The sequence below is a fragment of the Anopheles cruzii genome, chromosome 3 (genome assembly GCF_943734635.1).
Source record: "Anopheles cruzii chromosome 3, idAnoCruzAS_RS32_06, whole genome shotgun sequence".
In the NCBI taxonomy this organism is placed as follows: domain Eukaryota; kingdom Metazoa; phylum Arthropoda; class Insecta; order Diptera; family Culicidae; genus Anopheles; species Anopheles cruzii.
The window spans coordinates 5,500,655-5,515,132 of NC_069145.1; the positions used below are offsets into that span (position 1 = coordinate 5,500,655).

General features: G+C 53.4%; 5 protein-coding genes across 8 annotated transcripts; 2 read left to right on the top strand and 3 right to left on the bottom strand.

The window, feature by feature from the left end:
• Positions 1-219: 219 nt before the first annotated feature.
• Positions 220-1,783, bottom strand: LOC128274036 (uncharacterized). Its single transcript, XM_053012120.1, has 2 exons — positions 1,643-1,783; positions 220-1,575 (listed from the first exon to the last, which is right to left on the bottom strand). The coding sequence occupies exons 1-2, from the start codon at positions 1,664-1,666 to the stop codon at positions 220-222; spliced, it is 1,380 nt and encodes a 459-aa protein (XP_052868080.1). The 5' UTR covers positions 1,667-1,783.
• Positions 1,784-1,980: 197 nt separating this feature from the next.
• Positions 1,981-3,577, top strand: LOC128273537 (cytochrome c oxidase assembly protein COX15 homolog). The gene is made up of 4 exons (XM_053011528.1): positions 1,981-2,157; positions 2,224-2,371; positions 2,532-2,664; positions 2,722-3,577. The coding sequence occupies exons 1-4, from the start codon at positions 1,981-1,983 to the stop codon at positions 3,575-3,577; spliced, it is 1,314 nt and encodes a 437-aa protein (XP_052867488.1).
• Positions 3,578-3,636: 59 nt separating this feature from the next.
• Positions 3,637-6,912, bottom strand: LOC128275119 (26S proteasome non-ATPase regulatory subunit 1). 2 transcript variants are annotated; one of them, XM_053013517.1, is made up of 2 exons: positions 4,201-6,912; positions 3,637-4,158 (listed from the first exon to the last, which is right to left on the bottom strand). In XM_053013517.1, the coding sequence occupies exons 1-2, from the start codon at positions 6,841-6,843 to the stop codon at positions 3,691-3,693; spliced, it is 3,111 nt and encodes a 1,036-aa protein (XP_052869477.1). In that variant the 5' UTR covers positions 6,844-6,912; the 3' UTR covers positions 3,637-3,690. The 2 variants fall into 2 exon arrangements, with proteins under 2 accessions (XP_052869477.1, XP_052869476.1); XM_053013516.1 differs by having other exon boundaries at positions 3,637-6,912.
• Positions 6,913-8,160: 1,248 nt separating this feature from the next.
• Positions 8,161-9,494, bottom strand: LOC128272131 (transport and Golgi organization protein 11). 2 transcript variants are annotated; one of them, XM_053009880.1, is made up of 3 exons: positions 9,039-9,494; positions 8,485-8,806; positions 8,161-8,420 (listed from the first exon to the last, which is right to left on the bottom strand). In XM_053009880.1, exons 1-3 carry the CDS (start codon positions 9,289-9,291, stop codon positions 8,204-8,206), a joined length of 792 nt encoding a protein of 263 aa, XP_052865840.1. In that variant the 5' UTR covers positions 9,292-9,494; the 3' UTR covers positions 8,161-8,203. The 2 variants fall into 2 exon arrangements, with proteins under 2 accessions (XP_052865840.1, XP_052865839.1); XM_053009879.1 differs by having other exon boundaries at positions 8,485-8,818.
• A 445-nt stretch (positions 9,495-9,939) lies between these two features.
• Positions 9,940-14,295, top strand: LOC128272645 (ubiquitin domain-containing protein 1). 2 transcript variants are annotated; one of them, XM_053010487.1, is made up of 4 exons: positions 9,940-11,185; positions 13,070-13,452; positions 13,544-13,647; positions 14,046-14,295. In XM_053010487.1, exons 1-4 carry the CDS (start codon positions 11,103-11,105, stop codon positions 14,199-14,201), a joined length of 726 nt encoding a protein of 241 aa, XP_052866447.1. In that variant the 5' UTR covers positions 9,940-11,102; the 3' UTR covers positions 14,202-14,295. The 2 variants fall into 2 exon arrangements, with proteins under 2 accessions (XP_052866447.1, XP_052866445.1); XM_053010485.1 differs by having other exon boundaries at positions 9,940-11,181; positions 13,057-13,452.
• The last annotated feature ends 183 nt before the right edge of the window (positions 14,296-14,478 follow it).

The window sequence follows — 14,478 nt, forward strand, 5'->3', positions numbered from 1 at the left end:
AACGATAGTGGTAAAGTATGAAAAAAGCCGTTTCGCAAAAGCTATTGTAGCTACGAAAGTAAAAGGAGTTCAATATCTCATTTTCACTCATTTGAAAGAAAAATGTTTAAAAACAATTGCCCCTGATATATATGGATAGTATCGTTTATTTAACAAACATTGATTCACGCCACATTCGCCACCTCGCAGAAAGCCAAGCATCACGCAGAATGTGCTGTTTCAGTTGGCGAAGGTAACTCCGAACGGAATGCAGATTACTTTGCGCTGGTTGTGCACGGTGTCTAGCACCTGTAGCCTATCGTTCCCTTCCAGCGGCACGTACGTATTCCAAAAGTTATCTACTATCGCCAAACGACAGCCGTTACCGTACGATTCCAAGTCCGTCCGCATTTTGGTAATTTCATAGTGGATACCCTGTTTCACGAGAACGGTGTGGCTGCGATAGAGACGCGTATCCGCCTCGTACGTTCCGAGACTTTGGATGGCTCTTTTGTTCCTCTCGACATCGTTCACCGGTGTGCTAACCGTTGGTGCAAACACCGTCTTTACCTTCTTCTCGCAAACGGCGTACTGCGAACCGTACGTGAAATCATGCGCCCGGAATGTGTACGGACACTCGGGGTTCAGTTCGGCGTAGCTGTTCACCCAGACGGTTCCACAGCGCAATCCGTACGCAACCTCGAACGTCAGCGACAGGTCCTCCGTCCAGAGGGACACCGATCCACCGTGGTTGCGGTTGACCAATGTAACTGCTTCCTTGGCAGTGCGAAAAACGTTCAGCATCACAATCGGAGCCGACATGGATGCCTTCAACGAGGTGCCCACCGACAGCAAATACTGAACTCCCGGTAAGAAGGCAAGCGTTGGTTTGGTAGGACTCTCATCGGACGCGCTCTGCACCAGCTGGGCACCCAGTTGGTTCGCTGCATCGATTGCTCGCTTAAGCGGATCCTCCAGAAAACGTTTTTGGCTGTCCGTGAACGGTTTCAACTTCGACCGGACCAGCTCAACAAATTCATCCTTAATCGATTCCTGGATCAGCACGTTGCGGATAGCCCAGGGTGCGCAGTTGGTGGACCACGCGAGAGCCAATCGATCGCTGGCCGACTCAAGATCGCCCGATTCGAACACCACCATTGTGCAGTAAGCCAAATGCAGCGGAATCCCGGCCGTCAAGGTTAGCTGCTCGTCGGAGGCAGCGAAACCCGGGAACTGCAGCAGCAAATTGATGAAGTCGCCGGGAATGGGATTATCGCCGTAGAAATACAGTGCAAAACCGACGCAAGTGGCCCTCATGGCCGAGTGCAGATCGAGCAGTATTTCGAACAGAGATTTACGGCGATCGATCAGCACCCGGTGCTTTGCTTGCGGTTCATCGAGAAGACCGTCGTCATCCAAATCCTCCATGTAGTGCTGCATAAATTTCAACGCCAGCTCGATCTCGTTCGTCGCTTCATCCTTCGGGAGCAGCTTCACCGAATCGATAAGCGTGGTCTTGTGCTTCATCACATAGCTCAGGAATGATTCGGAGGCCGATTGAACCGTATACTGGTGGCACTCCAGAACGGCGGGAATCTGGAAGACAAGCGTACCATAAGCAAGCGTAGTTTGCATACCGCGTTTCTAGTTACACTTTACTTACCATCATTTCAGTGTTGTCAATCATTTTACTAGTTAGTTTTTGGACAGTTTAGAACACTTAATTGACCCGGAATGTAACTGATAATGGAAAATGCGACCTTAGATTAGGGCAAAAAGCAAAAAAGCCGGCAGTTAAGAAATGGTCAGTTTCGGTTGAGAAAGGTAAGTTTCAAAAGTCAGGTTTGCATTTCTTCTAGTTCTTAGTTTTCTTTTCCAAAACACAGACACCCTGTACGAGCTGTCAAAATATGACGTTCGCACTTTAGCCGGTAACCAATGAAAATATTTCGCAATCTTTTCTCCAAAGTGTATTTTAAAGTGTAAAGTATTAAATAAGCAATGTTAAATTGTTTACGCATTTCATCCTGTTTGCTCCGGAGCGGACCGAATGGGTGCAGTAAATTTGCGGCATTTAAAACACTCGGCCCCCCAGCGAGGTCGTTTGCGAGCGGCACGCTTCTAGTCAAATCCGGATCTTCGCCTGGTGGAGGCATTCTGCTCCGTGATGCAACGAAGGTAACGGGCATCGGCCAACCCTGAATTGCACCTAGTAACTGAGTGTGAACTCAACCTTTCCAACAGTCCGGTGGTCTGCTATCGGGCGGGAGGACACTCCGCGCTTGTATCAGCCGATACTGCACCAAATCGAACCCACCCGAGAAGGGCAGCAAAGCGGTGGGATACTGGCTTCTCGGATGCACCGGGATGGTTTTCGTGGCCGTTGTGCTAGGTGGGACAGGGCTCTATGCCTTTCTGGTACACTGCGTTTGTGTTGTGATGGAGGAAATTGTAAAGAGAACGGGCAGGCAATAAATTAAAGAACGGTTCACTTATTTCTATTTTGTTTCTGCCTACACGCTGCCCACTTGAATGCCGCTGCGCACGGTCAGGCGGAGTGACTCGGTTAACCGAATCGGGCCTTTCGATGGTCACCTGGAAATTGCTTGGTGAGAAGATGCCCCGAACGAACAGCGAATGGGCCGAGGAGTTCGAAAAGTACCAACAGTTTCCGGAATTCAAACTGTAAGCTGAATAAATTCGACGCCGTGTGTTGGATAATAATTGTCCTTTCTTTTGTAGGAAAAATAAAGGCATGACTCTGCAGGATTTTAAAATGATCTGGTACATGGAGTACGGTCACCGTATGTGGGGCCGAGCCATCGGAGCGTTCTACGCCCTGCCCGCGATCTACTTCTGGACCAAAGGATACTTTGCGCGCCCCATGAAAGTGCGGGTGCTCGCGTTCGGCGCACTGATCGGACTGCAGGGTCTGATGGGCTGGTACATGGTTAAGTCCGGCCTCGAGGATCGGTTCCACGAAGAGAGCGATGTGCCACGGGTCTCACAGTACCGATTGGCTACCCATCTCGGGTTCGCGTTCGTACTGTACGCCCTGTTCCTTTGGTCAGCACTCGACAAGCTACTGCCGGCACAAAAACTGATCGGCCAAATCCCGGCCGCCACATTCCGCTTTAAGGGACTCGCACACGCCACGAAAGCAGCCGTCTTTTTCACCGCACTATCCGGAGCGTTCGTAGCCGGACTGGACGCAGGTCTGATCTACAACTCGTTCCCGAAGATGGCCGACCGCTGGATACCGAGCGACATTCTGGCCCTCTCGCCGACGCTGCGCAACTTTACCGAGAACCCAACCACGGTTCAGTTCGATCATCGGGTGCTCGGAACGGCTACCTTAACGCTGATCACCGGGATGTTTTTGATATCACGCCAACGGGTGCTGCCGCCGCGTGCCTACCGTGCAGCCACGGCTGTGGCCGCCATGGGCTGGCTACAGGTTGTACTGGGGATCACCACACTCCTAACGTACGTGCCCGTTCCGCTGGCTGCCAGCCACCAGTCCGGTTCGTTGATACTGCTCTCGATGGCCATCTGGTTAACGCACGAGTTGAAGCTTGTCAAGCGGTTACCGAAATAAAATCACTTCCACAGAGCAATGCTTCCTTTTCAAACATTTTATTCATTTTGCAGATAAGCAGCTTACAATATCGAAAAACTTACACGTACGACGCACCTACGGAGAGGCCAGCCTTAAGCATCATCTTCAACGTACTCGAACGGTTCCGGTGCTTCCGGTTCTTTAAGATCATCGTTCTTCGGACCGCAGGCGGCAACCGGTTCCACCAGCAGTTGCTCACCGCCCGCCGTGTGTTTCATCATCACGATGCCACCAATCGTAACGTCCTTCAGCGGGCTGTAGGGCGTTCCTTCCGCGATACTGATCACCTTGAGTTGCTGGCGCATAATGCGGGCCGGATTCGACAGAATTTCAAAGCTTGGCTCCGGTTCCTTCGGCACCTTCTTGTCCGTCGTTTTATCAGTGGCCGATACTGCCGCGGTCGCCTCCTCGCCTGCTGCCGGTGCAGGTGATGCAGCGGCCGCCGTTTTGTCTTTCTTCTTCGTCTCGTCCTTTGCGGGGCTCGGAGTTTTCGTGTCCTCCTTCGGCTTTTCGTCCTTCGTAGCACTCGTAGTGGCGTCCTCATCTACCTCCATCTTGCTCTCACCGGTGGATCCGCTCGGGGAAGCGGCGGTCGCAGAGGCAGTGTCCTTCTTCTTGTCTCCCTCGCGACGCTTGGCACGGGCCGCGATCGACAGGACGGCCGTCGTCACCTTTTCACGTTCCTCGCGCTTCTTCTCCTCGAGCGGTGCCGGATAGGCGTACAGCGAGGGCCTGGCAGCCGACTTCAAGTCAATCTTCGGCATCTTCAGATCGGAGTTGAGCGCAATCAGACAGGTGGGTGTGAAGGCGAGCGACAAACAGTGCGCCAACGGGAACCAGTACCAGTACTGGGTAAACACCAGCATTCCCACCACGGCCTGCAGGTTCGTGTGGCCCGTGCGGGACTGTAGGCTTACGGTTACGTTGCGGCCACCGGCATCGATGATACCTTGCGCCAGGATCGCCCCGTACTTGGCCATCACGTCCTCGTGCTTGTTGGTGATCACTTGCGTGTACAGCTGGCGGAAGAATGTCACCTTCGGGCAGGTTTGATCGGTCTGCTGGATCAGTATCATGGCCGATGCGATCAGTGCACCCTGGCGGACAAAGTTAACCGGATCGAACTTTGCCATCGGTTCGAGCAGGGCAATTGCTTCGCGCGACCCCGTGCCAGCGCACGCAATACCCAGCGCCATCGCGGCTCCGTAACGAACGTGCGGATTGTAGGATTCAGCCAGCAGCGACACAACCGAAGGGCACTGTTCCGGCGAACGGAACAGTATGAATCCGATGGCCGTTACGGCCGCACGCCGTACGTCATCGTTCACATCGCTCACCGCCACGTGCAGCAACTTGCGGATGGCCTGATTGTGGCCCGTGCCACAGTATGCCATCGCGAGGGTGTACATGCCGCTACGACGCAGCACCGGATCCTTATCGTTCGACAGTGAGGCCACCAGCGCATCCGCTTCCTCCAGCCGAGCGTACATCGTCAGCGATATGCCTACCGCCAGGCCACGCAGAATCTTTTCGTGCTGCGTCTCCTGCGCGTACGAAACCATGTCTTCGATCGCTTGCGCGTGCTTCGAGCCCAGCATCAGCATTCCCATCGCAATGCCGGCCGCCTCGCCCGTAACCGCATCGTCCTGGTACAGGTTAAACTTCAGCTGCTCGTACACATCCTGCCGGTGCGTTCCCATCGCGGCCAGCCCCAACCCGAGGCATCCGCCGTGTCGGACGTTTTCATTCTGCGCATCCTTCAGCTGCTGCAGCAGATAGTCGATGATGTTTGCGCCATGGTTGGCGTGAATGAGGCCGAGCGCGTACAGACCGCCACCTTCGGAGTATCCCGAGCTGGGGCCGCTCTCCTTCGGCAGGTAGCTCTGCATCAGGGCCAACGAGTCCGTCTCGTGCCCACGGTGGATTACGCCGAGCGAAGCCGTCGCCGTCAGTTTGGCCCAGTTCGTGGCTCGGGCCAACCACTCGAGATTGTCGCGCAAAAACTGATCGCTCGTCGTGCCGCTGTGCATGAAAGCGTTCGCGATGACGGTGGCCGTGTGACAGATTGAAACGCGCACCGCTTCCTTGGTGGCCCGCAGGATCTGCAGATCGGCGTGGTTACTGCGAATCAGGAACTGAAGCTGCAGCTCGATCGACACCTCGCCCGAGAGAATGCTCGCCAGCTTCTCGATGTTCTTCTGGTGCACCTTTTCCGCTTCGTTCAAACTGTCCAGGGTGCGTTCCACTTTCGTCTCGATCAGCGGCTGCTCCTCTTCGTCTTTCGGTTCCTGTTTCACTTCCACCGTCGCACCCGTGGCCGTGGTGCCTTGGGGCTTAAAGTTGGAAATCAGAGCCGAAGGAATCGGGGCCGTCGCCTTGAGGGCTTGCAGCACCTGGCCAAGGTACTGTTGGGTGGCCGATTCGTACAGATCGAAGGCAATCTGGTACGCCATCAGGACCGCCGCATCGCCGTCCTTTGTAAGACCGTCGAGCAGCTCGGCCACCGCCAGTGGATCCTCGAGGAAAATCAAACATTGGCACATGTTGACGAAGTCCGGCACGCCGGCATTGCGGTACAGACCCACCAGACACCGGAGCACCGTGTTGCGGAAGCCACGGTTCTGGATGAAGCTCATCGTCACCTGGAACGCGTACGCCAGCATACCGGGCACATCGTCCGCCTTCATGATCGACGATTCCACAATATCCATCCGGCGGGTTTCGAGTGCGATCCCGAGCGCCTGCTTGTACTGGCCATCCTCGAGGCAGCGCTGAATCATACGGTTAACGATCGCTTCCAGTCGGCTGTCGATAGGTTTCGGTTCGCGGTTCGCTTCCTGCGCCTCCACCATCGCCACCCGCAGCTGCGTGTAGTGATCGATGCACTTGGCAATGATCGTGTCCACGTACTCGCTGCGTGCATTCACATCGAACAGATCGCCCGCACCGAGCGCATACGTGAGGGAATCTTCGAACGAACCGAGATGATAGTACACTTTCGACGCCACCAGCGCAGCCAGCTCGTGGTGCGAGAAGCCCTTGTCCTCGTGCAGCATTTCGATCTTTTCGGCCGCTTCCGAGATTTCCGGCCAAAACTCGTCCACTATCATGTTGAGCTTGTTGAGGGCGAATACTTTCAGGTCCGAGACGGGTTCGTCCAGCAAGCAAATGATGCCCGCGGCTGAGGTGATGTTCACCATGGTGTGGCTGGCTGGAAGCACTCTTGTTAGCAAATAATCACTCATCCACCGAAAGAAACTAACTAGTAAATAACCAGAACGAATACGATTCTGTTGTGCCTTTCTTACGCTGTCGATGACTTTCACAAAATTGTCGGCGATCGAAAAATGCTGATTTGACAACGTTCTGCAAACGCAACCTCATTGACAACTGGATTTTAACGCGTTACGCTCGTAACGCTTCGGACAATCGAACGTGGATGGTCGCGTACGGCTAAACTGTCCTCCGTGAAATTTATTCAAATGTTCAAAACAGAATCGGACGAGAAAAGCCTAGCGCACTGAAAAATACCCTTTTGGTGAACTAGCTTTCTTTTTTTATTTACCAAGCTAGTACCAATCACGGAGATCTAGTAGCCACAGATAACATGGCGAAAAGAAGATGTACTAAGGATTACAGCTTAAGAGACCGTTGACAGAGAGTATTTGATACAAGTTAATGTTTAAATTCCTAGCAAAGCTCTAAACATAAGCACTGCTCTTATTTTTTACGGCATGAAAGATGATTTTTTCTGCCATGAAAAAGCTTACTGCTTTCATGGACAACCAGCCATATGTTGGAACTGGTTTCTCCTTTTTCAGGCTTGACCCTCGGTATCACGAAGGCAGTTCGTAGGAATGATCCGCTTTCCAACACAATCTGCTCACTCAATAGAAACACTGATAACACACACAGCGGCGACAGCGCTTTATTCGTAACGATATTTATATTTTTCCGCAAATTTGCAATCAAGGGATTCCTTTATCTTATCGCTCATAGAATAACTTAAAAAGAATATGGGAATATCGTCACCAGCAAACCTGTATGCACTTCTCTGCGGCCATCGGTGAAAAGGTAATAAAAAATGTGTAAGAATGCTACGCTCTCCTAATTCTAACTGCCAACGGGAGTAGAAAACACACAAAAAAACATTTGGGAAATCTATTTTTCTAGCACTCGTTTGTTTAGTATGAAAAAAAAAATACTTTCGTTTTTGTATCCTCTGCCAATTACGAAAAAGAAAACCGTTCCCTCGGGTTTTCGCTCGTACAATTACGCGCCCCCTTCCCCCCAAGAAGCCTGCACCATCACACGAATTCCGGTTCTTGCTGTAACCAATAACGTCTTGCCTTTTGGAAACCCCGTAACTCATTCAGTAACCCCGTAGCGCTTATTTGTGCCATCACGGACTAGTTCCGTTTCTCATTCTATTCTCGCCACGATCCGCACCCTTCTCGATGGCCATTAGAGTTTGTCGTACGGCATTAAAGCACGCGCTCATCATGCTCAAATCTTTCGTTTTTAGGACCAACTTTTCCCCTCGTCAGCACACGGCCCGGGTGCTGCGAGTCAAGTTACTGCGGGGCGCGCACCTGATGGATCGATCTACTTCCGACTCAGCCACATGAACGTCCTAAAGAGTAGGTAAGCCATGCCGACACAGTAGATGATCTTTTCTTGCTGCTTCCGTTGCACCATATCCAACTCCATGGTCAGGAGCCGACGGTTGATTCTCGTCACCTGGCGCCTAAGCTGTGCCAATTCTTCGGAAGGTGTCAAATTCTCAACGCTGCCCCCGAAAGTGGGTGTCTCTTCGCGCATGCTGCAAAAATGACACAAAACAGTAGTACGCCAAAAGAATCCGCGTACCCGATCCGGGACCGTACCTTCTAGTCAGGGTGAGCTCATGGTTGTACTTGGAAAATGCGGACCGCTTCGTGGGGTGCTCTCCGCGCGGGTGCGAGGCGGTTGCTCTGGAATAGAAAACGCTACTATTGTTCGGATCCTCGACCGACTCCAGCGAGCCCGGTCCATAGTCGTCGTCCTGTTGGTTATCTTTGGCATTCTCTTCGGGCTCGTCCGACGCGGAGGGAAAATGGTGCTCGTTGAGCGTAATGACGCGCGGCGGAGTGGACACGCGCACGAACCCCGGATCCTTCGGTAGAATCGAGTTTTCCAGCATTATTTCGCGCGGAGCCGATTTGGTGCCTGACGTGAGAACTGGCACGATTAGATATCCGTTCGGGTTGCGGTGAGGTGAGTGATGAACATTGATCGAAAGAAGATAATGCATGTGAAGGAGGAAGGAATGTTAGTTCAAAACCGGAACACCCTTTTGCCGGGGAAAAGGTTGCGTCGCGTCAGACACACACACACACGCAGTTAGCCAATGGGTTGGAGGTTGGGTGTTTACGGAGTGCCATGCCAAAAAGGGACTTACCCAAATGCTGATCCTGTCCCAACACCACGATACGATCCGGAACGGTCATATCGATTTTGTTGTGATAGTTCCAGGAATTGATCTCTCCGTTCCCGTTCGGTAGCACGTCGCGATCGTCAAAGTAGTCTCCGGTGGCCCGGATCCGCTTCGGTACGCGCATCTGCTCGCTGATATCGTGCGTAAAGGCTGCACTCTGAAACAGTGAGTCGTCCTCGTAGTTCGAGTACCCTCCAGGGCTTCCCGAGCGAGCCATTTTGTGTCCCGCGCGCGTGCCGAGATTCCGATGGAGGGGGACGCACAAGACGCAAACTATTTTTACTATCAGCGATCAGCCCGGGAGTAGCTAGATTCCGTAGTGTCCGTATAGCACTAGTTCGGTACCTTCGGCACTCCGACAGTTTCTTTTTTCGTCGCGTTAAATAATGTTTTCTCTGTTCGTTTTTTGTTGCGCGGACACAATCCTTCGCTCTGTGTTTGCCAAGAGCTGTTTGACAGTTGGAGCACCGCGATGACAATTGGAACGAAAATTACGTTTCACGCAGCGCGAAACGCGAATTTTACCGACTGCTACAGCCAATTCGGTGGAGATACAGTGAAAATGCTTCAATTTGCCGACTAATCGCCCAAAGGGTTGAAATACTTGGCGACTTATTCTCAGAGAACTAACTGCTCGCTTGGGAGGCTCCGGAGCGAAGATCCATGAAGCAAGCGTTAGCGTTACCGTGAGCGTTACACTTATCGTGTAACTGTCCAACGCGGACCAGCGAGCGAGTGAGAAAGAAAAGGAAAACGATAAGTCGTAAAGTTCGACAGCAGGCCGAGAGGTTGGTTGTTCATCGTCGTGCGTTCTGATTGAATAAATTTCCCATTCACGCCACGGGTTGCTTTGTGTGTTTATCTATCGCTGCGTAAAGCGCAAAAAGCAGCGGCCGCGTCGCAGTGCGTGAATAGAGAGTTACACAGTTCGGCACACAATCTCGCAGCAGCAATCGTGGTCCGTGTGTGATTGCCGCGTACGGTGTGTCTCACTTCGCCTGGCTGTGCAGTCCGCCGCCGCCACCGCCACCGCTTCCTGCTTGGCGCACCACACGGGCAATCATCTTCCTAGCACCGAAGTAACTCGTGACGACGGTGCTCGACGATTCGGACGACGGTGCTTTGTCGGTCATTCGGTCGGTCGGAAAATATGGTCGCTTCGCACTTGCTACGCGCTTGACACGGTTTAGTATGACCGCCGACGGTGGCGCAAGTAGCAGAATTAGGAAACGAAGACGTCGATGATGGAGGAGCAAATATGCACTAGCGCGCACCACTCGTGTCCGTTCTCTGCCTACCCGTAGTTTCGCGAGAATCATCGTGCAGTGATTTTATTTACCACCACCACCACCTACCCACCAGCCTCATTGCCCCTGGCGGTCCCTGGCCAAGCACGACGGTGCTGGTGCTTCGTTCGGTTACGTTTTCGGGTTTTTCGTTTTTCGGTGTCGTAATCCGGGTGGTTCGCAAAATTACAATCCCCACTGTTCCCCGCGATGTGGTGACCGGGAAGCTGCCGGTATCCTTGTAGTAGGCATTGCCCAATCCCGGATCTTAGCACGCTCTCAAACGCGGCGCCTTGTGTGTGTGTGCGCGCGCGCGTTTGCTAGTTATGAACGGTGCGCGATAAAATGCAAATATCACGAAGCGGCCCCTATCACATCACCGCAGCCCGGCCGCAACGATCCTGCAACGATGCCGCGGTCTAACCGCGAGCACCAACCACAGCGCACCAGCATCAGTGTGTTGGTTAATGTGTGTGTGCGGGACTAGAGAACCGTCAACGTAGTCCGATAGTCGATCGCAGCAACCATCGAGCAAATCGATACTCCGAAATCGTGCACGGCTGATCGTGCACTAAACGAACTACAACGGCAAGTGCTGTTTAAGGCCATCGTAAACTGAAGGATTTCATCGGCGGAAAGGATACTCGGACAAAGGATCCCCGTCCTAATCAGGGAGTAGAATAGCCGCACTGTACAAAACCGAAATCGCGCCAAAAGCCCAGTCAGAGTCACGCGCCCGGAAATGGGAAACTGCATCGGGATCAACCGGAACGACGAAACGCTGGACACCGGATCGAACAATGTCTCCCGACCAGTTACGGGTACGTACGGACGTACGGTAGTGCCCTTAGCTGCCGTGCCGTAAGTCTAGTGTGCCCGTCGGGTACGTCGGGTACGTCGGGAACCAGACACGAATCCCGCGCGCGGCTGGCCCGGGTTTCCGGATTAGCATATTATTCACATCGTCATACGCGCCGTTTTTGGCCGGTTGTTGTTGTGGTTTGCCTTCTGCATCGCCGCGACGAAGACCGGCGGACGTAAATATTCATTCGCCCTGCCGTTCGCCACCAGGGCGGTGTCTGGTGGCGATCAATCGAAAGGAGAGGGGTTCGCAACGGAACGCACCGTTCGGATCGCCATTCAATCACACATATTCATGCGCCGCTCATGATGTGAATTTTAAAATGCGTTCCCAATTCCCGATTCCCGATCCGTTCCGGTTCGGTTTCGTTTCGGGTTTGTGTTTGCGTTCGCCCAGCCAACCAACAACAACACAGAACCACGGAGCTCTCGCGCCAGTTCCGCTCCACGATCGCGCATTCTAAGCGATCGATGCTCGATTTTTTCTAATCTTCCACAGCGCCGTCCGATGGATTCCGGTTCGAATTCCGTGCTAAAGACGCTTACGCAAAGACGGCCTTTCGGGTTTTGGGGTTGGCGAGGGGTTCACCTCACTGCGGCCGCCGCCGCGTCTCGTCGCTGGAGGCGGAAGGGAAACCACTTTTACTCGTCCGCCACTCGCGGACGTCCTTCAAACACTTGTTTCAGTCATTAATATCGCGAGCGATCGCGCCAACGATCGCGGTCTGCTCGGGCTGCTGCTGCTGTGTGGGGCTGTATGCTATTTTCGTTGTTAGTTCAGCGCGGTGTGCCGCGTGAATGACACATTTTTGACGGGGGGTAGCGGTGGCGCCGCCCCTGCGCCCCGTGATTTAAATTTGCGCACGTCGCGTCCGTGCGACCGGAAGGGATCGAGAATCGGGCGGGCGGGCGGTGGCTGTGTGAGTTTTGCCATGTGCAAGGATTTTTGTGCACCACCACCGTCCGTCCGTCCGTCCGTGTGTGCGTTGCCACCGCGCGTTGACGCTAATCGCGTCCCCGGAATCTGCCCGGTGCGCGATTGAAAGCGAGTGATAAGGCACGGTGACGGTGCACGAGGTAAGACCCCTCTGATACGCGGCCATTGTGACCACGGCGCCGGAGTCGGTGGCGGAGACGTCGGCCGACTGGTGGCGGCCCGAGGATGATTTATGTAAATATTGATCTATTGTGGAGCCACCGTTGGCTGACTGGGTGGAGAAGGTTATAGATGCCTTTTCTGGTCGATTACTCGCGCACGTTGAAGGTGCCAGTAATTACGACTCCCTCCGTCGCCCTCCTACCCATGAATGGAGCGCTGCTGTGGCCAGTGGCCGTTGAATAATGTAGAGCGTAGAGTATTTTCGGAACACACATCCAATTCCGCGGCTCTCGTTAAACGTCCAACTTGCGGCCAGAGTGTCGGCCAGTTTTCGTAGCTCAATAAGGCTGATCGAACAGCTGATCTGCGGGGGAGTACGTATTGGTTCGCAGAACCCCCCCACGGTGGGGGAGACAAGGGGCGCAGTGATAATGGGATTCAGCTGTACCCTTATCTCCCCAAGATAGCGCAAATAATTAGCACTTCCAGCCACTGCGAAGCTTGGATTGTGTGCCTTTGGAGCGGTCCGGAGTCGATCGTGTGCTGATCGTGGATAAAATGTGGAAAATCTTTTATTCAGTTCATCAATAAAATGATCAAAATTGATGTCAATGGCGCCCTCAAGCTGGTTCTCTAATGGGGTAGTAAATTCCAGGCCCCTGTCGGTTTCTGTAGTAGTAGCCGTTGTTCGTTTCATGTTCGCGCCTTTAGCCTTTCCATCTGCCATTCCGTACAGGGACGACATCCAGTTTCGTCGGTGTTCAGCGCAAGAACCATCCGCTGTGTCACGAGACAATACGCTGGAAATCGGAAGTGCCATTAACCGAGGGGCAGCTGCGGAGCAAACGGGACGAGTTCTGGGACACGGCGCCGGCCTTCGAGGGCCGCAAGGAGATATGGGACGCGCTGCGGGCGGCCACGAGCGCTGCCGAAGCGCTCGACTTTCAGCTCGCCCAGGCAATACTGGACGGTGCCAACATTTCGGTCCCCAACGGATACCTCACGGAGTGTTACGACGAACTAGGTTCACAGTACAAGCTACCGATCTACTGTTTATCATATCCTATCAACATAGTTAAGGAGGACTATGGGCGCGATTCGCCCGCCGAATACTCGGAACCAGTTGACGGTGGTGAGTGCTGCCCCGGGTGGGGAGAGTGTGTCACGATCTCAACACACCTTTACGCATCTCTTCTCCTCCGCTTGCTTTCTCTGTTTTTTAGGTACGGAAGTAATTGTGAAGCTCCGACTATCGTCAACCTGTACAGACGTTAAGCTACCAGTTTATTCTAAAGACACAGTCGGACAATGTAAAAAGAAACTTCAGGTGCGTACACCCTCAATTGCTCATCGATCTCCCGAATCTCGGGTCGGGCGCGCTATCAAGTTTCATCCACCCGAAACTGCCCACGGTATCGATTGATCCGTGAGGCCGCAAGCGATAGCGGCTACGAACCCACTTAATGTCCATTTTTGTGCCCACACGGGGTCGTACCACATCTATTATTAACACTTCACAATTGTCTGTTCCCTTTCTCCTGCTTACAATGCTCGCACCGTAACGCGCGCGCATCGGTATGAAATCAATTGTCCCTTCCACCGGATGGCGGTTCCTACGGAATTCACCTGTGAACCTTTGACGGTTGCGTGCGTGAACCTCATTAACTGGGCGTCGTCTTAATGCCGTGCCGTACCGCGCATCCCGTCAACCTTTGCGGGCAACAGGCTCAGGAGGGAATCGATGCATTTACTCAGCGATGGTTCTACGGGGGTAAATTATTAGGTGATAAAATGCACATCGATGAGGCCCGCATAGTGCCCGGTTACATTGTGCAGGTCATTGTAAATACCGAGAAACAATCGTCACTAGCCATCAGCTAGCCTACGGTGGCGACAGCCGTGCACGGAACCGACGCACCACCGTGCTGCTACCGGTTGTTGCCAGCGGCAATCGACGAATGCCGCCACCAACATCACCACCGCCAGAGCCACCACCATCATCACCTCTCCCGCGAACCATTTCCGTTCCACAGTGGCCGCCACTGCCCCCAGGCGGCAGGGACCTGATCCGCGTCCCAGCGGATGCCACCACCGGATGAGCAGTAAAGGCCTGACGCGGAAACGCAATAAATGTTTCGTTGCTACATGCATACACACA

Coding starts and splice junctions, on each gene's coding strand:
- LOC128274036 (XM_053012120.1), bottom strand. CDS start 1,666: ATGATTGACAACACTGAAATGATG. Junction 1,576..1,642: donor TTGACAACACTGAAATGATG/GTAAGTAAAGTG, acceptor CTTGTCTTCCAG/ATTCCCGCCGTTCTGGAGTG.
- LOC128275119 (XM_053013516.1), bottom strand. CDS start 6,843: ATGAGTGATTATTTGCTAACAAGAGTGCTTCCAGCCAGCCACACCATG.
- LOC128272131 (XM_053009879.1), bottom strand. CDS start 9,291: ATGGCTCGCTCGGGAAGCCCTGGAGGGTACTCGAACTACGAGGACGAC. Junction 8,819..9,038: donor GGGACAGGATCAGCATTTGG/GTAAGTCCCTTT, acceptor TAATCGTGCCAG/TTCTCACGTCAGGCACCAAA. Junction 8,421..8,484: donor GAGCTCACCCTGACTAGAAG/GTACGGTCCCGG, acceptor TCATTTTTGCAG/CATGCGCGAAGAGACACCCA.
- LOC128272645 (XM_053010485.1), top strand. CDS start 11,103: ATGGGAAACTGCATCGGGATCAACCGGAACGACGAAACGCTGGACACC. Junction 11,182..13,056: donor TGTCTCCCGACCAGTTACGG/GTACGTACGGAC, acceptor CATTCCGTACAG/GGACGACATCCAGTTTCGTC. Junction 13,648..14,045: donor AATGTAAAAAGAAACTTCAG/GTGCGTACACCC, acceptor TGCGGGCAACAG/GCTCAGGAGGGAATCGATGC.
- LOC128273537 (XM_053011528.1), top strand. CDS start 1,981: ATGTTAAATTGTTTACGCATTTCATCCTGTTTGCTCCGGAGCGGACCG. Junction 2,158..2,223: donor TGCTCCGTGATGCAACGAAG/GTAACGGGCATC, acceptor CCTTTCCAACAG/TCCGGTGGTCTGCTATCGGG. Junction 2,372..2,531: donor TTTCGTGGCCGTTGTGCTAG/GTGGGACAGGGC, acceptor GCGCACGGTCAG/GCGGAGTGACTCGGTTAACC.